The 24338-nt window shown below is 40.0% G+C and overlaps 2 protein-coding genes across 2 annotated transcripts in view; both read left to right on the forward strand.

Moving 5' to 3' along the window:
• Positions 1–24338, forward strand: part of rims1a (regulating synaptic membrane exocytosis 1a) — a 93521-nt gene that overhangs the window by 41618 nt on the left and 27565 nt on the right. The window contains 12 exon segments of the mRNA XM_073482088.1: positions 7381–7424; positions 7426–7444; positions 7833–8104; positions 9946–10628; positions 16751–16791; positions 17995–18108; positions 18316–18415; positions 19306–19429; positions 20973–20990; positions 22433–22479; positions 23924–24039; positions 24135–24265. Coding sequence (XP_073338189.1) covers positions 7381–7424; positions 7426–7444; positions 7833–8104; positions 9946–10628; positions 16751–16791; positions 17995–18108; positions 18316–18415; positions 19306–19429; positions 20973–20990; positions 22433–22479; positions 23924–24039; positions 24135–24265 — 1709 coding nt within the window.
• Positions 1596–4786, forward strand: LOC141009455 (uncharacterized). The gene is made up of 2 exons (XM_073482090.1): positions 1596–1765; positions 3813–4786. The coding sequence occupies exons 1-2, from the start codon at positions 1617–1619 to the stop codon at positions 4333–4335; spliced, it is 672 nt and encodes a 223-aa protein (XP_073338191.1). The 5' UTR covers positions 1596–1616; the 3' UTR covers positions 4336–4786.

The raw sequence follows: 24338 nt of genomic DNA on the forward strand, positions 1-24338 counted from the left end.
GTCATTTTTTAGCAGCTAAACAAATTTTATTCTTTAGTTAGATTTTTTTTCCCTCAGTCACAACCAGAATAAGTCAACTTTGATGTTTGGTGTGTCTTATTTCTCATGGATTATAACCCTGAGAGATGTCCTCAAGGCCTTAGGACAATCAAATACAAAGAGATAAATTAATTTGCGTTTTTTATATGTAGCTCTACAATACAGACATACAGTAGATTTACAGCTGGAGAGATGAAGACATGCCATGCTTGAAACAAACAAATAAAAAGCATGGATGACAATAAGAACAAGGTAAAGATATTGTTCATATAAGTCATTTTTTTATTATAAACTAGATCAAGAAAAGTTATATGCTCATTAGACGTGAAGTTTTAACAATTATAATGTATTTAAAGCTGATTTCATCTGTTTTTGTGTTAACAATGGATCAAATGTCTGTGTGTAATATGAGAAGTGTTGCCTCTAGTGGCAAACCCACAGTAAAATATCAGCCAACAGTCCAGTTTATCTCAGCTCTATGGAGGTTTTTAGCATCTTTAAGGTCAATGTTTTATCTTTTGTTTCATTCTATGAATTCTTCCTATCAACATTGCTATTACAGCTGCTGCAGACAGCTGTTTCCTGCAAAAAAAAAGCTCTGATAAACTGTCTGTACACTACCTGCCCAGCACCAAACAACCTGGAGACAGTGTAAGAGAATATCTTGTGAACGTGGTGCAGAATTTAGCAGCTAAAGCGTCTGATGTTTCTGAGTTTGTCGAGACTAAACTGGAGCTAGAGTGCATATTGGACTTACATTCATTAGTTGGACAAAACACGCTTATCGTTGCTCCATACTTTGCTGAATGAGCAAAGAAGCAACTGTTTGAAATATCAACTTCACAAGGTGTTCATAGGCGTGTTTCTGCTGCCCCCAAGAGACCAAAAAGATCATTTAATGCAGGTTTGAGCACAGATAATGCCCTGTGTTGCATTGTAGAATGAATACTGTAGCATATGTACATTATGCTTACATTGTGATTAATCAGCTGTCTTCAAAAAAAAAAAAAAAAAAAATGAGAGGAAGTTCAACTCCACAGCCTGTAGATGTGCTGCTGAAGTGAAAGAGATGCACTACTAACCCTGCATCTTGATTTATACCCAGTGTTGTACACTGACATTAGTTGCTTTTAGTATAATAATAATAATAATAATAATAATAATAATAATAATAATAATAATAATAATAATAACATCTGTTGCATGCATTCAGACAGTCTGAGGTCTTACCTGTAATGATAAAAAAGTAAATAAAATATAACATGAGGTCTACATGTCACAGGAAAAGCTTTATTTTTAGAAATAGCTTTGTTTTTTACAGTGTGGAAAAAACTATAGCAGATATGGCAACTTGTTCTCTTAGTGTGGTGACTTTAAAAATAGTTAAAAATAAATAAATCACCATATAGCTACGACTGAAGCAGTAGCAATTAATAATAGGTAATAATAAGGACAGGAAACAGTTAAATACATTAAATAAACTAAAAAAAGTGACGGTCAAAAAAAATAAATAAACTGGCACAGCAGGTGACGTCAGCTAACTCGCAGCCGTCACGTTCAAGCTCCTGCTGACGAAGATGGCGGACAGACGCGTCGGTCAGTCGTGGCTTGTTATGGATGAGACAGTGCGCACATGGGATGAATGCTACGCCATCCGGGCCACCGACTGGATTTTTGCAGGTGACGCAGTCATCCCCGATTCAACGATGGAGTCCGAGTTGGACGGGTAAGTGCGTTTTCAACATTTCGCTGCTAGCTAGCTAGTTTTCAACGTTAATGGAGGGCGGGCGGGAGAGGCTATTAAAACTAACCTGCAGTAGCGTTAAAGTGACTGCTTTCTAAGTGCTATTTTGGCCAGTCATCTGTTCTGGTGCGTCACATTTGACTAACAACACCTTGGCATGTGTAAGTCCTTTTATCCATTCCTCTCTGCTCAAGTTTAACGCCAGCGTGTGTGTGTGTACAGGCATTAGGCTAGCTAGCAGGTTGTTAGCCAGGTAACGCTAGCCGTATGATGCCCCTACTGGTTGTGTAGCTAACATTCGCTAGCTACATTAATGTGTCATTTGTGCCCTGCATATTTCCCCATCTTTTGGCGTATGTGAGCTAATTGACAGACAAAATTGCAGATTTTGGGACCAGACAACTTTGGGTTATTTTAATATATCAAGCAGATAATTAGCTATTAGCATATTTAGTTTTAAGAAGGTCATTTTAATGTAGGTGTAAGCTAAAGCAGTGCTACTACAGGCTCTGCATTCCCTCTTCAATACATTCACAGTCTAATTTGACACTCAAATCACTGTCCAAATGATGGGTTTGTTATAGTATGAAGTGATGTTCTCTCTCCCATGTGAATACAGTACAGGCCCTGTCTGCAGTTATATTAAAAGTCCCACAGCTCAATAACAAGCTTACCGTATGATATGCACATGATGTAATTCTAAAACATATCTGTTGTGGTCTGTATGAAATGTTTTTAAACCTCAGGAGGAGCCGCAGAGGAGGGATCCCTCTCCCAGGACGGACAGACATGCAAAAGATGTCACATGTACAGAACAGAACAACAAAATCTCAGATAAAAATAGCATCAACAGAATATCTGATACAAGTAAATTATATAAAATACATTTGAAGTGTGGGTCCAGAAGGACGACTGAGCAGGTCAAGGCATCCCCAAGTGGTGCCCGAGTCACACGACCTCCTCTCGACCGTGGTGACCTGGAAGAGGACAGGCCACAATAGATAATTGGCAATAAAAACGAAGACACCAAGAATGAAGAGGCATCAAATTTTAACAGAAGTACAGATGAAGGAGATAGTAAAACAGAAGAGAGCAATGATCCATCAGAGCCCAGGTTAATCCACAGGGAAACTCACATTCAGCGCTAACGCTATTGGCTACAATAACAAGTCCCTCCCTACCTGAACGTTTTTACAGGAAACAAGTAAATATGCGGAAACAAACATCACTCCGCCTTCCGATTCAGCCCGTTTTTAATTAGCAACGTTCCACCTCAGCAGGGGTTGTCCCTCGTCGAATGTCCATGTGAGGGAAATGAGACATATATGGTATATGACATAATGACTAGTGACATCATATTTATGTATTTATTAAAATGAAAAGTTAAATATATGAGCATAGTTCAGACAAGACTTAATCACTCAGTCACACAAAAGTGCAATAAAAATATAAATTACATTCTGTCCGTTTGATAATAAGGTTGGTGCCATAACTACACACTAGAGGCCATCAAGAACAGAATATATATATATATATATATATATATATATATATATATATATATATATATATATATATATATATGTGTGTGTGTATATATGTGTGTGTGTATATGTGTGTGTGTATATATGTGTGTGTGTATATATGTATATATGTATATATGTGTATATATATGTATATGTGTATATATATGTATATATATATGTATATATACATATATATATACATATATGTATATATATAGTGTATGTGTATATATATAAATATATATATAATCTATTTAGATAACAGTTGTGAATTTGGTCCAACTGCAGTACTTTTTGGTTACCTTAGTATCTGTCTGAATTGGCAGTTTGCTCCGTTATTCTTCATTTTTTAAATTCTTAAAACGATTGCAGATGTGGGAAGTGATGCAGATCTCTGGAACCAGGCTCTCATGTGGAAGACGACCCATGTTGCACCTTGCCTGCCAGTTACAGTTATGTTTTATAATGAATAAAATCCCTCCTTGTCTGTGTGCCATTTTCAGTCCAGGGGAGAAGGATCCTGTAGATCCAACGGATGAAGAATGGTGTTTATCTTCTCCTTTTTTGCCTTTGGATCTGCTTCCACCTCCCAATTCCTCACTTCCATCCCCTTCAACATCTTGGTCACCACCCCACACAGCTCCAAGGATCAGGCCCATCCGTGCTGCATCACCACCCTCCAGGGCTAGACGGTTCCTTGGATTTAGAGCACCCTCTCCCACGCGACACAGGTGCGGCGGCTGCTGCTGCTGCAACTGCAGCCGGAGGAGATTCAGACGGAGGAGATTCAGACCAAGAAGATTCAGGCCAAGAATATACAGGCCTGGAGTGGCAACATGGGAGCACCTTCCTGTGGTCATCCAGCCTTTCAGGTGGTACCATGTGGTCGGCAGCATGCAGTGCAGTCACTGCAAATCCAGGGGAAGGCACCAGATGACGTCATGGATGTGCCAGAGCTGCAACGTGCCTCTCTGTCTGATGCCATATCGGAACTGCTACGCCAAGTGGCACGATCAGATGTGTTGAGTACAGAGGATGGAGGTTTTCGTTCTGAAAGGAGAGGCAGTGGAAGTTTGTTCTCCATGATGGGATGAGTTCTTGTGTTCGTGAAACTTTTGTTAGCCGGAAGACTTATAATGTTTATTCTTTACTGTAGTTAACAGGAATCGTGCTGAATACTGTAATACAGGATGATAATTTGGTGTAAAGAAGAGGGACACCGCTTGATTTTACTTTCTCTGAATAGTTCCTCAATTATGACTTAATTACAAGAAATATTCTCTTCAAAAGTTGCTGTGAAGAAAAAGTGAAAAAGTTTGTTTTTGGAGCGGTCCACTGGTTTGCAGTCATTATTCATTATAATCATTATTCATACATTCCTACTGTTGTGATTAGATCATTTAGGGAAAAAGAAATTCAGCTAAGTTTTCCTGATTCTGTAAATGTTTTTGTTTCAGATTAAATTGCAGTGAAGTAACATGTGTTTGTTTGTTTATTATTTTAAATTAGACTGCTTTACATAGTGTACGGGAGGCTCAATGTTGAAGTGAAAACAGTACCTTAATGTTAATATCCAGAAGTTGTACAATCTTATAAATGCAATGGGATATAAGTTTTCACACTTTTATACTCAGAAAAAAAGAAAGTTTCAAGGCAGTCGAGGGACTTTCTCCAAAAGCAACACAGAAGTAAGCAACAACGGCTACTGTTTACTGTGTTTGTAAAATCTGACATGTTTACCCTCAGTAAAATGTTGTTTTATAAAGTGAATTTTTAATGTGTCTAAAAATTACATTGGGATTGACCTGGGATGAGAATGTGTGGCCAACTACGTATTATTGAAAGATATTGAATAGGTTACCTAGGTCCTGTTCGATAGGCAACATAATGCCATACAATATACACAGCAGGGGGTCCCTGTTCCATATCTATCAGCTAAGCAGCTGAGGGGTCCTTCGCCTGAAAAACATTGCCAACTCCTGAACTACACAACTAATTAATAGAGAAATAATTGAGTTGTAGCCCGTCATGTTCCCGTTCTGTTGAGCACAAATATTCATGTTTGTGTGGAGCAATTTTTTTTAATATCCTTAGCATTTATTACACTTTTTTTCAGAAGTGTCAAACATTTCTCACAGTTTTTTGAATTAAGATGTTTACTGTTTGTATGTTTTTATTACAACTTATCTGCTGCTTTTCTACCTTTTGACATCCGAGGCTATTGGATGAAATGCAGGAACGAAATTAAGAGACTACATTAAGATGCATTGGAATTCCCGCGTGACTACATACGAGCCAGTCATGAGCGCCTGCCTGTGAATGTATGGACGAGTCGGCTAGCACTGCAGTGTCGATCTGGCAGCCGTCCACCTCGTCGGTCTGGCTGCAGAAAATCACAGATTGGTGGATGTTTTCACCAAAGCTATAATGTCCCACATGAGGGAGTGTTTTGCTTTCTTTGCTGTGTGTGTGTATATATATATGTGTGTGTGTGTGTGTGTGTGTGTGTGTGTGTGTGTGTTTGAGCACACGTTTTCCCTCTCTCCCTGGTGGTGCTGGGGTGTTTGGCAGGATAAATATAGCTGCGTTGGTGTAAAGCGGTTTTCTCCTCGGCTTTTGTAGCTTTAATCAAAAGCAATCTGGAGGAGGGAGAAATGGAAGGGAGAGGAAGAGCAGGAGGAGGAGGAGGGAGAGGGGAAGGGTAAGAGGAAGAGGGGGTTGGGGGTGGAGGGGAGGGGGGGGGGGGGGGGGGGGGGCGGGGGGGGAGGTAGGGTTGGCCAATGCCAGAGTGTTTTATTTTAGCTCTCTTTAAAGAGTCATCGGGGAGTGTTCAGGAGTAATGAGAACCCTGGTGGCTGGAGGAGAGGGACTGACTCTAACCTCCCCTCGCTCTCCTCCATCCTCTCACTGTCTCTTTATTTCCCGCCCAACCTCACTTCCCCTGTCATCCACTCTTCCTCATTCTGGCTCTGATGTCAACACAGGACTGCGACTGCGGCTGCATTCACACTGCAGGCCCTCATGAATCCTCATATCTATTCTAGGATGTAACACACATCCCTCATCGATACGAACTGACAGCGATGTTGACAATACGTGTGCAGACGTCAGAGACGTTTGTTTTTAATGAATTTCAGTTAGCGTATGTTTGAAGCCATCTGACTCTAATTCACATTCATAAATACCACTCTAGGTGGCTATTTAAGGCTTCCTTTCCCATGTTGTTGTCTTCTGTGATATGTGGTCAATGACGGATTGTCAGAATTGTTGCAATTCAGTAAGTGAAAGATATGAATTAGATTTAAAGAAAACAAACCTGGAGATGCACCGATGTAATCGCCGAACATCGGTATTGGCCGATATTTATCTTGTTGACTGCTATCTGCCTGTCTGTAAATAAGATTTCATTTACCGATGGCAGTGGCTGATGTTTATCTGATCTGTCTCATCAGTTTTGCACCAGCAAATTTATGAGGTACTGATTTGTGACATTTTGTGTAAAAGTAAGGCATCACAGTCGCAGCATTTTTGCACATATGTAGGCTTTGTATCAACACACTCATAGAAAAATGTTACCGAGCAGGAATGTTCCAGTTTTTATCATAAAAAGAAAAAAAAAATCTGTGTGTGAATCAGAGTTTCTGTGGGAACAAGATATAATAAGATGCACGCCCAAAGAAAAAGAGGAACACGAGTGGCTTTCAAGGAGGCACATACTGTAAAATCTGTTGGTTGCTTGAAATGTAACGTGTCATCACCGTCAAAATGTGCTGATATGAGATACTGTATGTACGTTCTGAAACGAACACCGCTTTCAGAAAAATCACGAGCAGGAATCCAAAATTGAGATTTGCAGCATGCAGCGTGAATGGATCCGATCGAGACTGCAGACATGCGACACGCTGATTTCACAAATGTGACGAGAAGAAATATGAATGTGACGCTCTCAGCTGTAGTGTGTAAACACGGCCAATGTATAGTTGGTGTGCATATGTGCGACGGAACAAATAGAAAGAAAGAAGATGGGAGATATTATTTTGGCAGTGAGTTGTGTATCCTTTCATTATCCAGTTGGCTTTGTGTGCTTCATTTGGAGGCCAGAAGCAGCCCACAGTGGAAGCCAAGCTGCTCCCTGGTATAACTGCCATGATGGTGATCTTAAAAAGCTTCCATAAAAGCCTTTTTCTGGACCACTCACTGGCAGCAGTGCAGCTCTTTAGGAAGTGCATTGTTCCATTTCCTGTTCGACAGAAGCCGGGCCTCAGATTAGTGGTTGGCAAAGTAGTTGGTTGAGATTGGTTTTCACAGGCTGCGGCGAGGGACAGCTCCTTCCTGTCGGACACATTTATGTCAGCTGCATTAAATATCTCAGAAAGAAAACATGATGTTATGTGAATGTATGTCATGTACATGGGATTATCTAATTGTACTTAAGCTTTATGATGAAAACTTGTGGGCAAATCATCCGGTGTCATGTCATATAGCAGCAACTATAATCTCTACCCGTGCTCTTTTCGTCCTAGGTGATCTGGGTGTGTAATAACTGCCGGAAGCAGCAGGAGATCCTGACCAAGCCAGGCGACTGGTTCACTGGTCCGGCTGGGAAACCCGCTGGCCTCGGTTCAGCCATCAGCGAGCCATCTGTGTGCCAAACGCCCGGTGACAAGAAGCTCCGCTCTCGCTCCCAAGCACCCCCGGGCTCCACCACCGCAATCCAAGACCCCAACCGACCCGGCGCACCTGGAACCACACCTGGCACTGATTCTCGGTCACGTAGCGAACCACCACGAGACACGTAAGCTGTGGCAAAGACGAAACAGAAACCTTGCCACTTCCTGTTTTATATTTGACTCCAGTAACATACCAGCTTTTAATCTGACTCAGGACAAGCGTTGTTATCCAAGCAACACCACTGAAAACCTTTTACTATTATTACTATTATTATTATCATTATTTTTGTTGTTGTTGTTGTTATCTGAAGACACATATAAATGGGGGGACAAATTAAAGGCAAAACCAACATAATGTGTCACTTGAACTCTAATGGACCGATGGCATTCTCCCAAAAGATATTCCCTCATTTGGCGAGAGTGCTGTCTAAAGCTCTTTTTTAGGCATGGAATATTTAACATTGCTGGCTTATCCATCTGTTGAAGTAATGGATTTTCGTCATTCAGACATAGGTGCCTGTTACATAAATATCTGTTACGGCTTTATTCAGACATGGCATGACTTTCACAGAAGGAGCCTGAATGCTCGCAAAATATTTTGCACCTGGGATGTGAGAGGCAGTAGGATGCATTGAAAAGGAGGAAGAATATTTTTTTTTCCTTTTTACCCACTGCAAGAGTGATGGATGATTTAACTGAAATATAATCCAAATCAAATTACATTTTGCAACGTCACGTGATTTTTATTTTTTTATTTTTACATTAAAGCCTCGATTCATGACCACAAGTGAATGTCGGAAATTGATCATGACGAAAGTTACACTTTGAATAAACAATCAGCTTACCTGGCTGTAGTCGAGCTGTCTTTAATCACCTACTCCAAAAGTAGGGACCGGTGAACTCAGTATTTCTAAAACCCTGGCTACATCCCTGGCTCCCTCAACTCGCAGTGAGTCCCCCACTAAATGTTGTCAGTTACTATATCCGTTAGATGAAAATTGTGTTGTCTAATGTCCTACTGTGCTCAAGCATAGAAACGATGTTACGTTGGAACTCTTTAATCAGATTTATGTAATGAGGTGGATATCTTAAAATGACTTAACACAACAAAATATCCAAAAGATGTTCCTCCACTGTAGCTAAAACTACTTGTTGCACACCTCCAGTTTGTAAGAAAATAAATGAACCAGCGGTCTCTGAACACTAAGATGAGATAACCCCAATCACATCGCTGTGACATCCTCAGGGTTATTATACTTTAGATGGCTTCTCCAGAGCCACATAAGACGTAATTATACAACTGTTTCCTGAGGCAGAGTTGGACTAACCATGACTAGTAAAGTGATCTTGATGCATGGAATTGCTTTCTCTCAAACACCAGAAAGAAAGCAGTCCGAGTAGAATATGTTAATATTTGTATTATTGAGCGTTATCTCTTGCATTCATCATTTGCTTCTTTCATATTATACAGTGGTGCATTATGTCTGTTAAGCCAGCAGTCTGAGTCAATGGAGGAACAATGGATAGTAGAATGCGTTTCAACTCTGACTTTCTATTCTAAGTCGACACTAATGTTAGCAATGAAATGGCTACAGATGCAAAATCACATCAATTATTTGTTAAGTAATGAGGGAAGTTGAAGCTTAAAGCAGTCACACAGTGGGGTCTGACATCAAATTGACCCTATTTACCTTCTGCTTCCACAGCAGCCATGATGCAGATGTTCATGGCTCCCACTTGTACCACGAATTTGACTATCATCAAATCTCTGATAATCTATTTATCTGACTTTTTTCTCTGTCTCGCCTGTGAGCCGCTACAGTGAGGTTAATCTAATACAACAAATCTAAAGCATGTAAATACAGAATCTATTCGCGTATGTGTCTGAAATTAAATGCCTTGTCTGCCAACAATTCTTACCACTTTGTTTTTTTTCTCTCTCCTTCCCATATTGATTGCTACCCAGGAGAAATGGAAGGGGAGGCGGAGGAGCTGGTCGTGGAGAGCGCCGGCCAGGTCAGGCCAGACTGCAGACCCAGGTCTCCATGGACCGGGACCTCCGGGGAGAGTCCAGGGAGCGCAGAGAGAGCCGGCGGCTGACAAAGGGACGCTCTCTGGAGCATGATCCTGTGGGAGGAGGTGGTGGAGTAAGACGGACAGAAGAGGGGGGCTACCACCACATGGACCACAGCGGTGCCCCCTCTCGCCAAGCAGGGCCGGTCCCTCCTGGAGGCCGGGGCCACCCTGTGCACGGTCGTGGCATGGGTATCGTAGGGGAGGTTGGGGAAGGGGTGCGGCCTGGTCAGAGGACGATGGGTGGGGGGCCACATGAACACGCCCTTGCTCAGCAAGCTCCTCCCCCTGAACTCAGAGAGCCTCCTGGTTCGGGCCCTGGCTCAGCCCCTGGCCAGGGACCGGTAGTGAGACGGACCAAACGGGAGAAGGAGAGCATGCTGCGCAATGATTCGTTAAGCTCTGACCAATCGGAATCTCTGCGGCCACCACCGCCGAGGCCCTACAAGTCGAAAAGAGCGCTGGGGGCCGGAGGAAAGAGGCAGACCAGCGTCAGCAGTTCAGAGGAGGAGGGAGTGACCACGCCTGAGTACAGCAGCGGTGATGACGCTGAGATCGAAAGTGTCAGCGAAAGAGGTGAGAGACAATATCAATCATCACGTCGTGTTCATGAAAAAAGTGTGATTGATTCCAGACAGGGAGGGTACGAAAACTATCGACATCTGTTCATTCAATTGTTCATTCATCCATCACATCAGTTATCTGAGGCGATTTGATTTTGAGAAAATTTGAGGGACTGATCCGTCTCACCACTGCTTTATGACCGTTTCTTACACTGCTAATGCCAAGGAGGTACTACAAGTAAATACAGGTCAACACTAAACATCTTAATAACCACTCATATCTGTCAGATCACATGTCAAACTTTGATGCACATGTCGAGAACATAGATGTTTCACCACCACTACCTGCAATTTATTTTATTTTCGCATACTTAAAGGGCTCTGTTCTTAGTCTGTGTTAGCGGATTCCACTTCTAAACTAAAGTTAGCTACTGCTGCTCTCTGTTAGCAGAGCAGAGAGAGGCACCGAGACGAGGCACTCGAGAACATACATAAATATACGTCTTTTGGACTGTCATGGAAAATCCAACCTTCACAAGTCCTTCACAAAGAAAATCCACAGTCCAGCAGCTTTAAACTACTTAAACAAATCATCTACAGGCTTGTACAGGCAACCTAGGGTCTCATTTTTCACGTCACATTACAATCCGCTCACATATGGCCAATAAAAAAGTGAGTGATACATTCAAATTGCTGCTAACTGTTACATAGAGCCCCTTTAATATTGTTGGTGTCGGTGTGAATATGCAGCAGACTCTAGTATGGAAGTAGGTTTTTAAAGTTTATAGAAACTAGGTATAGGTGAGCTTGAAATTAAAGTCCAGAAATAAAGTGAAGACCTTACAGCTACAGTTTAGTAGCTGTTTTTGATTGATGGCTCAGCCTCAGAAGAGCCTCAAAAGATTAATGCAATTTGTTCTACAAAATGCATTTTTTGCATTTAGTGCTGCAACCAACGATCATTTTCATTATTGATTAATCTGTTGGTTATTTTCATGATTAATCTGTTAACTGTTGAGATATATTACTGTCAAAAAATTGTGAAAAACTGCTCATCACAGTTTCCCAGAGCTCAAAGTGATGTCTTCAAATTGCTTCTTTTGTCCAACCAACAGTCCAAAACCCAAAGACTTCATTTACTGTCACACATGACAAAGAAAAGCGGCAAATTCTTACATTTTAGAACCAGGAAACAAGCTAATGTTTGACATTTTTGCTTGAAAAATGACTAAAACAATTCATTGATGATAAAAATAGTTGGCAATTAATTTTCTTTCTTTGTAGCTCTACTTGCATTGTTAAATAAATGTCTTGAAACTGACCTTTTTCACAGTTATGTAGCTTGTCTTTGATTGGCTGGAGATTGGCTTCCTGGGAGACATCATGTGAGCTTTTTTGCCTTGATTTGAGTTTTATTTTATTAAAATCCACAAGCCACCCAGGAACAGTGTCTCCTACAAGTACACTGTGTAAATCAGCCTGATTAGGTCATTAGGATGAGGGATAGATGAACACACAACAAAACGCATCTCAGAATTTACAGAGCCATTTATAAACCTCCTCAACAATGTGCAGTATTCATTTAAAGAATTTATTATATAATGCAATTCATTTCACACACTTACACTTTATATGTGTTAAATTATTGCAATGTATGAGGTGTTTGAACAGTCCCACACTGTCTCATAGGAGGTGTGCTGTCTTTATTCAGACGCCTCTAACTGTCTGGGTTCAGTGATCAGAACAGGTTACGCTGACCTGATGTAACTTACTGATATGAGGAAACACTATATGTTTATCTTTTTATTTATTCTGTTGTGTAAAGCTTTTCTTCAAATATCAAATATGACACACCAAACCACTTGAAAACATTGGCATCTTGGAAATGATCTTGGAAACTTAAACCATTTCTGTCATCTGGTTGTCTTTGCAGAAACATTTCACCTCCTGCAACATTTTCTAACTTTCGTGTACAGTGCACGCAGCGGGCCGGAGCTGGCAGTCTGATAATCAGGGTGTGAGTGTGTGTGTGTGTGTGTGTGTGTGTGAGCCCGTGTGTGTGTCTGAATGTTTTCCCGAATGTCATATTGTATTGTTTTCAGCTTGCCCCTGAGGGGGGACAAACCCACACTGAGTGTACATGTGTGTGTGTTAGTGTGTCTGCGATGGGGCAGTTTGACCCCACTTGATCCCAGTGTTGACCTTGTGTGGCCTCACATAGCCAACTATGTCCCCAAGCCTGGGAACACACTACTGTTCACACTTGAACCTTGTCATGTCCAAGCTGGGTTATGTCACTTCACTACTAACCATTGCAAGGCTCTCTGATTAGATCCAACTGAGGTAGAGAATCAAAAAGCTCAAAATAGATTGGCTAAAGGCTGAAAGTTTACTACCCTAGGGCATACATTATGTTGTCTGCAATTGTGATATATTGAGATAGAGCTTTAATAGTAATATATCATTTCCTGGTAATAAGATGGTAATTGAAATTTGGTACAGTTTTCAAACTTATGTGAGAAAAATGAGTAAAAACCTTTCCCATGTGCCCCTGAAAGTCTCCGTCAAAAGATGCCACAAGTCTGCCCCAAATTAATTAAGGTTCCGTGATTTTATCGTTTATCAGCTGCATTAGAAGTTAGCATTTTGGACAGGGGCGAAGTTCAGTTGAAATCAATTAACTTAATTTTTCCAAAAAGAAAAAAAAAAAATCTTAACTCAAGGTTCACTGTCTCTTTCTCACAGTCTTCATCTGCACATTTAGAGTGCATAGCTGTCATTGCGTCATAAGAGGAACCATACAGTCTCCCTGACGTCTGTGCAAACTCCAGCTGTTTCTGCATCTGAGACGAAGTTGAAAGCCGTTGAAAAGTAAATGTAGGTTTAGATTTTTTTTTTTGTCAATCTACTTCCAAGGTTAATACTGGCCTGTTATGGTTGTATGCAGACGTGCAAATATTCACTGTCCTCAAAGCTGGCATCTTTGATATCTTGGGTTGACATCAAAGATGCTAGCAAAGTAACACAGTACATAAAATAAGCGCAGCAGAAACATCAGATAGCTCGCACCACTGTTTTTAAATATATATCTTTAACCGTGACAGTTAGGGCTGGAAATAACAACAGAAATAAACAATATCTCATATCTCCGCAATGCAAATCAAACTGCCAGTTGTCTAGCCGGATGTGACTGTTGTTGTTAGCGCAACGCCATGGTGATTTGGTCTATACTGGTAGGATGTAAGGAGGTATGATGATGGTGTTATTATTGTGATCAACATATGTGAACAAAGTGAAGATGTTCTGTATCAACCACATCCAGAGTGTTACACACCTTCAAACACCGGCACAAAATGGTGAATGAATCTAACCACCCTCATGTGAGCATTCATTTTTTATCTAAAAATAGACGTGGGTGTATAAGTTGTTTACCTTTTGATGATTACTGACTCTACAATGACAGTATTTACCAAACACACTGCACCTGACTGTAGCCATACTCGCGCAACATTAAAGCTAGACTTTCATTGAAAAGTGTATTTTTGTTCTGATGAGAACAAGGGAGCCTGCAGTGCCAGCCTGGACCCAGACCAGACGCTGTGACATCGATCAAGTGGAGGTTTAGGATGAGAGTGTTCTGTCAGGCCGGGTTTTAAACACACCAGCGTGGCAGCGAGACACTGCTTCCTTTTTTAGCTCGAGACTGAGACCAGGTCAGCTCACAGATGCGGTTGCTGGCAGCCAAGAAGCGTCCAGGCATGTAAATCATCGTAAGATCAGTGCAGGAAAACATACACACACACGCTCAGATATGCAGTCAGTCACAGTACAGTAGATCCTATTATGATCTGTGCAAGCATCCTCCTACACGCACACCAACAACTCATTAGGAAAAAACGAGCACCTTGATTCTCAACAAACAGTTTATCTCCTCATTGTGTGGATGTCAACCTTTCCTTGGAGTGGGTTGAGCAAACTAAAGTTAAAGTGCAGATTTTCCATTTTATATAATAGGATCCATTTGGGTTACACGGGTTTATGTGAACTGACTTTTATATTCCGTTGTCAAGAACATTAAGATAGCTCCAAATGGATTACATTCAGGAGGATACGTTTCACACTTAATACCTTGATTCAATTGTAAAACGTATAAAACAATAATTGTCAGTGTGTCGGTTTTCTAAATCTCATGCAACCCTATTTGCACAACGAGTGACCTTTCAAGGGGTCCTGAGCTTCTTCGTTCAGGTCCTCCTAAATCTAGAAACACAAGAACACACACTCACCCATGTGGCCCAACCACTGCACAAAATTACATTCACGCTCGAGTTATGAAACTGAGAACTCAGTTGTCTATCGTCAGTGCGTTTGCTTTAAGATTACATAATGTCACTACAAGTTGTCACAACTCATTAACCTCATAGCCTCCTGGCTCCTAGGAACGCTTGGCTCTGTTTTACTCTGTGTCATAACAGTGTCGTCGAGGTCCTGCACGCATTTCAACACCGCCCCCCGGCCCGTGAGGCTGTGTTTTTTTTTGGACTAAAGCAGAAGATGGGGATGAAGCATCGAAAATATTTTGTGTAATTGTCTAAAATATCCTGCTGAACATGAGGAACATGCATCAGATGTTGTTCAGAGCTCCGTTAAAAACAGCTGATAACAAAAGAAATTAGAGCTACACAATTAATCCAAATATAATCAAAATCCAATATGGCTAAGTGCAACATGCAAATAGAAAATAGCTGCAATTTTTGCAGTACTGTAATGCTGCAGAGATGTCCTGGCCAACAAGTGTTGTTCTCCATATGTAAGAAAACATGTTGTTGGATACAGACCCTAAAAAATGTCTCATCATTGTGGCTTAAAAAGTGAAAATTGTGAGGCAAAATTCCCACTAATCATGAATCCCATCGCAATCCCTACTTAAAATCCACTGACCAGCTTTTTCCGAAGCTTTCAACTGCATCGCACTGCGTTCATCAGCGAATGGAGCTAGCTCAGTTGTGACAGAGATGGATGTGTTGACATTCGGCTCTGATGCCAAGTAGATGTACAAGTAGTTTGCTTTGGTATTTTAGTTCACAACAATAAAAAACATTGTAGAAAATAAAAAATAAAATCTGCTGGAGTTGTTCCCTCGATGCTCACAAGCTCTTCTCTTGTAAAAGAGCTTTGTGTCCTTTAGCAAAACACTGAGTTTACAGACAAAACAAGACAAAACGATGCAACAAAGCGAAGCAGCCATCCGCTTAAGTCCGTTTGGACTTTTAGCAGGCTCTGTAGGAATGTAAGATATGGTTGAAAGCATGAGTGGTTCTTGAGTTGGGATTGTTTTGTCAAACTATTTCAACGTTAACCCCGATGCAGTGATATAAACCTTCGAGGTTGCTTTTTTCCAAGGTATCGAATCCTCAGATTCTGATTCTGATCTGTCATGTGTTAACAAGAGTCTGGCCAATCAGAGCAGTCATGAAATGTTGTAAAACTTAGATTTGAAACCTTTTTACACTTAAAAAAAATATGTTTGATTGATTACAATTTTAAAATGTTATTAATATCCCTTTAAACCATTGAAAGAATTCTTTCCTTCAGCCTCCATAGTTGTGACAGGTGGAAAGTATAAATTAAAACAAAAAAAAAACTATTTTAATTTTGTTATGCGATTCTAATAGATTGCTTCATTTTGACCATCAGCATGAGGTTGTGATTTACCAAAGTTTAGATTTAGCCTTTCAACACTGCATAAATCCGCAACATCTAATCTGTAAAATATCTGGAAGGGATTGGAAGCATTTTAAAAGGCTTAGCTGTCCTTTGGTAGCATCACTGCCTCGGCGGACTACTTTGAGGCTGAATCCTGCCACTGCGGTGATAAATTTCTAATTCTAGCCCAGGCCTGAATATTCAATAAACTTAACCCTCTCCACTGTAAACAAATACCTTCTGAAGAGCCCCCAAATTTGGCCGAGCTGTGTATGAAAGGACTCAGGCTGGTATGTGCTGTGTATACAGTTTCTTCTGTATGCGTGGGTGTGTGTGAGTGTGTGTGAGTGAATGTATCATGGGGATATGAAAGAGGTCATCATCTCTGCTTCATGCACAGTGTCTGAGCCAGTCTCCTTTTTCTTGCAGGCGACTGGGAGTGCTACCCACATGACCCCACGGTATGGCATGTAAGTCACTGGTTTTTATTCTTATCTAATGTTTATCATCTTCAGCCTCAACATTTTCAATTCAGCATGAAGCTGTTGGAGATTGTGCCAAGTTTTGTCTTTGCATTTCAGTGGAGACGATTGGGTTGATTCATCTGTGTGTATGTTCACCGGTGTGTACGACTGCCTTGGCGCTGTAAGGTGCTCGTTGCTGTGGAGAGCATTTCATGTCCTGTGCTTTTAACTTGCATCTCCTGTTGATGAAGTTGTCTTTCTGCATTTTTCGGTGACTGTAGTGATGGGAGCTATCACTGCCCATGTTAACCACCTAGTTGTTTTCTATTTATTCAAAGAATTCACTAAGCAAAACACGACTTCAAATGTGCCAGATCACCTTTTGCAGGAAATAACTATTCAAGCAAACGTAAAGGCTTTTAGAAACATGTTACTTTTGTGTCATATCAATAAGTGACAGTGAGTAGCAAACTTTAGCTAGTTTATCCTTCTGAAAATGCTGCACTCTGATCCTGTGTGATCCCATTGTAGTAAGATGGAGGGTAAAATGCATCAAATTGAAAGAAACTAGACAAGCATTTAGCCGCATTATTAGGGAAATTGAAATGCAGTGCGCCTTTGAGCCGTATACATATTTAACAACTATTTTATAAATGCTGAAAGGGAAAGTGTGACAGTCATCCCCGGTCTCCCCTACTTTATGTTACTCAGATATCTTTTTCCATTCTGATCAATTTAACCGCAGGGAAGTAAAAACGATCACATTTTCTTTGCCTTTTGTGTAACTTAAATATACATAAAAAATAAATTTAAATGAAAATACAGACAATTTTAGGGAAAGTTAGATACCATCAGCATTGTAAGTTTTAATTCAAGTTATAGCACATTTAAATTTGAAAACAGTCAAAATGACCGTCATGGCAGCTCTAGTGTTAAAGGGAAACTTTAACATACTGATGCAACAAGGACACTCGCATGATTTAGTCAGGTTAAAACAACTTACTGTCAAAAACAGTCAATATTCTAGACTTCATATTTTCATGTTCACTGCAGCCAAACTATTAAAGTATAAAGCAATCTAGAATATTAACATTTCTCCAGAAGCAGCTGATTTTGTATTCCTTTGCGAGTTGCGCATATATTTGTGTACATGTTTTCTAAACGTCAGTGCGTGCATCTGTACGTATCTCATGTCGTCTCCTGTTGCAGCATCCTGTAACCTGGCAGCCGTCTAAGAAGGGAGACCATCAGATTGGACGAATCACCCTCAGCAAGAGGAGTGCCGCCATGCCTAAAGAAGCCGGTGCTCTGCTGGGGTTAAAGGTCAGAGAGGACACACACACACACACACGCACACACACACACACACACACACACACACACACACACACACACACACACACACACACACACACAGAGTGTTACTTTTTATGGTTGTGATATTATTATTTTGCAAACTTTATTCAGTCACTTTTTTCTACATCTGATATAACGGATATATCACTGATCGCTCTCTCTCTCTCTCTCTAGGTGGTGGGAGGCAGAATAACAGAGTCAGGGAAATTAGGTGCCTTCATCACTAAAGTCAAGAAGGGAAGCCTGGCTGACGTGGTGGGACATCTCAGAGCAGGTACACTAAACCATCACGTGTGTTACCCTGTTTGCAGGTCTTGACTGGACAAGTCATTATGATCCAAACAAAGGCCTTTAAAAGCATCACAAATTCTTAAAAACAGTTTTAGAGGTCTTATTTTTCATCTTGCAGTGGTACTAGCTTTATGGTGTCATAACTTTAATAAGCTTCATCTTCATTTTTAGTTTGTTTTACTTTACATTAAATGCAGTAAGTATATGGCTGGCATTATTCTATATATTGTAACTGTTAACAAATCTCATAAAAAAAGTCCAAAACCAACAATGAATTGATCCACCTAACGAGTATCGTGTGCGTATCCAACGCCTGATATATCTAACTTCATTGTGCCATTGAGCTTCATTGTTGTCCATAAACTATTAAAAACACATCAGTGAGTCACACTGTTACACTGGGTGACATGTTCCCTCATTACCAGAGCACACACACACACACTGTAGTTTATTATGACTCAATCCCACACACACAGCGGTGCTGCCGCAAATACTCACTAGCGCACCAAATGTGTATCAATTTGCAGCTGAAAATAGTCCCCAACAAATGCATGACTCCCTCTGTTTGAGTAATGTTCGCTAAAAGCTACAGTGCCCAGCTGTTTTAGGAAATGACTCAAGCTTTTTTTGTAACCTGTTTTTAAAAACGTATGTCCTCAATTGGTGCAGATGAGCTGGATAGGGAAGCTGGAAAGGACTGAGTAACAGATCGTTGGTTTTGGCCTTCAATGGGATTTATCAACAAAACAAAAATATTAAAAAAAGGATAAATTATCCTTAAATGTATCTTTTTAAAACCTGCTGTCACTCTGACTCGTACCCAGCCCTCATGTCCAGAAACAATGAAAAATACATGTACATGTCTGATTTCAGGGGATGAAGTTTTACAGTGGAATGGGAAGCAGTTACCAGGGGCAACCATGAAGGAAGTTTACAACATCATCCTGGAGTCTCAAGCTGAGCCTCAGGTGGAGCTGGTGGTATCCAGGCCTATTGGGTAAGTCAGGAATAAAACACACCTGTCAGTGTCCTGTATTTTTATTTGTGAAAAATGCATCCATTCAGTTCTAAGTCTAAATATTGCATTGAATTGAAGCCTTATTTAACCAGGCAGTGTTGAGTGAGGCTCTGACTCAGAGTTGGCTGACCTCAGATAAGACAGGAGACAGGGACGTTTATTTGTATTCTGACAGCGACTGTGCGACTGCATTCAAAATATTAAAAACAGCCAGCCACTACCTGCTACAGGAGTTGCCAAGTTTCAGAGCAGAGCGCTTCCATTTTGTCCCCTTTTAAGCACTTGCGTTTATTTCTAGGATGATATAAGGTGAATTGTTACTGACCAAATAAAATCGTCTATAAACTCCATAAAAGACAAGCGGTGGCTGCACCAGATATTTTGGTAGATGCCGGTCTTTAACGCAGTACGGTAGGTTGGCCTGCAGTTTGATCAAGTCCTAGTATGTGTTTATCTGAGTCAGACATTAGTTGATATGTCCTCTAATGTGACTCTAGTCCACAAAGATCATTTCAACATCTTTTAGGTTATGTTGATGCTATTAGAAGCGCTGTGGATGTAGTCTTAACTAGCTTATAAAGCTGATTTATATTAAGTAAGCAGATGTTTTGAAATGAAGTAAGTGGTTGAGTAGGCTGTGTTAAGGACATATTGAATTATTCCATGTAGACAGGAAATATCTATACGTTCTGTCTCTGCATAGCATTTGTTTAAATGTCTTGAAATCACAGTTGCTGTAGTATATGTATTGCTGTTGATGATATTTTTTTAAACTGCATTTAGTTTTGCGATTAGGTTCAAGCTACTGTAGAATTTATATAAAATGTATTAATGATTGTTTGTATGTATTTGAAGTTCTTGAATAAAAAAAGGAGAAAAAAAAGATTTTTAATAATGTAATGATGTGTTTATATACATCACATTATCTCACTTCTCATTGAGATTTTAAAATGTATATATGTAAAATCGGATGAAAAATTTCAGATTTTTGCATATTCAGCCGACCTGCTGTATTCTGAGCTAACGACTTTGCAAACAATCACTTGGACTTTTACAGTTTACAAGTTTACATTTTGAACTTTGTCTCTATTTGTACATCAGTAGTGAGATGTTACATAGTCCAGAACACTTCCAGAAATTAATAGAAAATTTTAAGGTTACTGGAATGGCAGTCTGGAGAGAGCATACCTCTGCCAAGGCCCAACAGTCCCCTATGATTCAATCAAGCCTAATCCAATATTGAATAAAACATTTAAATTTGCTAGAGCCATCCATCTTTTGTTAGGATCTGCATCAAATTGTGCTGAGGAACGAATCTACTGTGCAAGTTGTTCTTCAGTATTTTTCATAAACTATTGTTGTGCGTAAAATAAGCCCATTCAAATGGGTTTATATTAGATATCACAGTAGAAGTCTCGCTGTTTCTGAAAGCTCTTGCAGCTTTTCTTAAGATTTAACCTTATTTGCTGTTTGATGGGAAAAAAAGTTGAATGTATTAATTTCTCTCCAAACACTCGCGAAGGGTGTATAGAAAATATCAGTAAGTAATCTGCCCATTTTATTAGGACCCCTTAGTCCTCTCACGCTTATGGGAACAATTTTGGTTTTGCTGGTACCATTTTGCATCCCTAAATGAACTGAACTGAATCCTTTTTTAGTAGGGATGCCAATTGATAATAAAATACTGACTTTCTGAAAACAGCAGACATTTTTCATCTCTGACTAACTCAAACTGAAGTTCACTTGAATGGATGCAAAATGGCCAATGGGAAATGTCCATCAATGTAGCATTGCTTTTGCAAGCTTTTTAAACTGTTTGTGCAGCGTCTGGAAATCCTCTTTTTCATTCCTGGTAAAGTCAGAGGATCCCAAAGTGAAATCCAGCACTTACAGTGTCAAATAAGAAACGCTTATTTCTTTTTTTAACTCTTATTCCCTTGGTTTGGTAGTTGGGACATTCATTAAGCAAGCAATATTTGTTTTATTTCATTTACATTTCTTTTAGTTTTTGATTTTGGAATGGGCTCCAAGGCAACCTAGGCTCCATGAAACACTTATCAGTTTAATCTTTGTGTTTAAAATCAAATGTTGAAATATAAAAACTTGAAACAATTCAATATTTTTGGGAGATATGCTTGTTTGCTTTCTTCCAAGTTAAATGAAAAGACGGATATTAACCACATGTGTTTTTTATGTCAAGTACAGCACTGGAGCTGAGAGGCAACTGGCTTTGCTGCTTCCAGTCTTTATGCTAAGCTAAGCTAACCACATCCCGGCTCCAGCTCTGTACTTATTGCACAGACATGTGAGAGGCATCCATCGTTTCATCTAACTCTCAGAAAGAACGTGAGCAAATGTTAATGATCAAATGTTGAACTATGAATTCAAAGAAAATATTGTAGAATATCAATTTGTTGACCTGTTGGGGACTAGATAATTTAAAACAGTAACAAAAACCCTTCCAAATATCAGTGAAGGGGCTGCAAACTAAACTTTACCACTTTTTAAATTTAAAATGATAAATTAAGCTGATAAGTGTTGCACAGATTACCATGCTTTCTTTATATGACATGAAGCTGGTGCAGTGGATTCTGGTGTTTCCCATGGGACCCTTACAGTAATTGTAGTGGTGGTGATGGATAAGAAAAGATGATGGTGTGGACAGAATTGAGCTATTGGTTCTCATCCATTATTATTTCAGATGATCTAAAGACTAAAAAATGTCTGAATGAGTCTGGGAAACACTGCAGTCATGAGAAGAACTTGGCTCTACTCACATCCTCCCTTTGCTTCTCCATGTTTTTTAACCACACAATTTTTTAAATCTTCAAATAACCTTTATTTACAGTGCTACTTACTTCCAGTAAACTACTACTACATTTATATGCATGTGTGCCTGTGCATCAAGAGTACTACTAACTGTTTAAACCAGTCAGATGCCAGTATGAGTGACTGACATGGTCTTTGCTGTTCCTTTTCCAGTGATATCCCAAGAATCCCCGACACGTCCCACCCTCCATTAGAATCTAGTAAGTATCTGCTGTGGGATGTTGGAACATCTCTGTGTTTGTATGTGTCTGCATCTCTGGCTGGATGATTATCCGTCTCATTCATAGTCATTTTTCTTTGAGAAGAAGTATTGCGGGAATGTTTCCTTTTATTTATGGACAGTATGTGGATTGTTTGGGTTAATGCATTAACACAATCCGTGGATAATTTACATATTTCATGCATAAAAATACTCATTTTTTTATTTTTATTTTATTCATAGTGCAATAAAAGTGACGACCATGCACATGTGAAACAGAACAAGAGTGAGAACTAGACTCAAACAAGCCAAGACAAAAGAGAGAAGAGAAAAAACAATTGTAGGAGCGATAACAACATAAACGAAGAGGGAAAAAGAAAGAAACAAAAAAAAGTAAAATAAGAGAAGGAGGTAACTGCATAAATAAAGGCTCATATTATACAGTATACAATATAATATCATTATATAATTCAAAATCAAAATGTGTTTAAAATACGTGTTCACCGTTTATTTTTGAGGAGGAAAAACATAAACCCGGGAGGAGACCAGCCTAGTTTAGCATCAAGACTAGAAACAAGGGGAAACTTTGTCCAAAGTTAAAGTTAAAAAATATGTCTATCAACCCCTCTAAAGTTATCTGTGCAGCCTGCCCACAAACAGACATGTAAAAAAAACTTTTTTTAGAGGTTTTAGAGGAATTACATGCTGTAACAACAGCCGGGTGCAGTGACTTCTGTGAGTCACACTGAGGTTGTGAGGTTTTTTGTACCGTTATGTCCAAACAGAACCTGAACTAAATCCTGTGCTCACTGACCATATCTGGCAGCCCACCCTATCACCAGAGACACTGCACAAGAGTGTTGTGTAGATGGATGAATTGTTGTTTCTCAAGAAATGGTTGTAGCATGTAACTCCTCGTAAAACAACAAATTGTCTTTATGTTTCTCTTTGTGTGCAGATTAAATATTCGAGATACTTGTTAATTGGTGAACTTCCATGTAAGAGGTGCTGGTAGCTGTAGTTCAGTATTTATGCTAAGCTAGGCTAATCACCTCCCGGCTGTACCTAACACACAGATATGAGAGTGGTATCAGTCATTTCATCTCACTCTTAGAGTTAAAGCCAAGTAACGTACTGTGTACCCTGAAAGTTTCAAAAATGAGTCCAAGTCAGCACATTTTTTTTTTCTTATATTAGAATATATTGAAATTGAAAGTAGGACAGAAGCTTCGTAACATGTCATCCCTGGAATGGTCTGTATTCTTTTTATATAACATTTTCCAAGTAAAGGAACTCTTAATGCTGCATAATACACAGCTATGAACACACTTACACTTGACATTTTACAGTTGGACATGCTGTCACTCACATTTTTCCACTGACTCTGGAGCCGGCATTCTCTTTTTGGGGTTTCAAAACAATTTCTTCTACTTTTGTCTTCAAAGCAGGTTCCAGTTCTTTTGAGTCCCAGAAGATGGAGCGACCATCCTTAAATGTCCTATCTCCCTCCAGTCCCGGGATGCTCCAAGATGCTCCACAGTTAATGCCAGGCAGACTCTCAGTGAGTGTGCACACTTTGTCTGTGTAGGGCTGCAGACGTGTTAGAATGAAGACACAGCGTCAGATTTGTTTGTGTGTGTGTTTTTTCCCACCCAGGTAAAGCTGTGGTATGACAAAGTGGGCCATCAGCTAATAGTCAACGTGCTGCAGGCTGTAGAACTTCCTCTTCGGCCCGATGGGCGGCCCAGGAGCCCCTACGTCAAAATGTACTTCCTCCCTGACCGCAGGTATGCCAACCACCCCTTCACGGGGAGTCCTAATGATCAAAAGAATTAAACTGCAGTCTTGGTAAACGCCCAG

The sequence above is a fragment of the Pagrus major genome, chromosome 15 (genome assembly GCF_040436345.1).
Source record: "Pagrus major chromosome 15, Pma_NU_1.0".
In the NCBI taxonomy this organism is placed as follows: domain Eukaryota; kingdom Metazoa; phylum Chordata; class Actinopteri; order Spariformes; family Sparidae; genus Pagrus; species Pagrus major.

What these genes read in the sequence shown, in the direction of transcription:
- LOC141009455 (XM_073482090.1), top strand. Translation starts at nt 1,617, where the DNA reads ATGGCGGACAGACGCGTCGGTCAGTCGTGGCTTGTTATGGATGAGACA. An exon ending in ATGGAGTCCGAGTTGGACGG is followed by an intron (nt 1,766 to 3,812) that starts GTAAGTGCGTTT and finishes TGCCATTTTCAG; the next exon opens with TCCAGGGGAGAAGGATCCTG.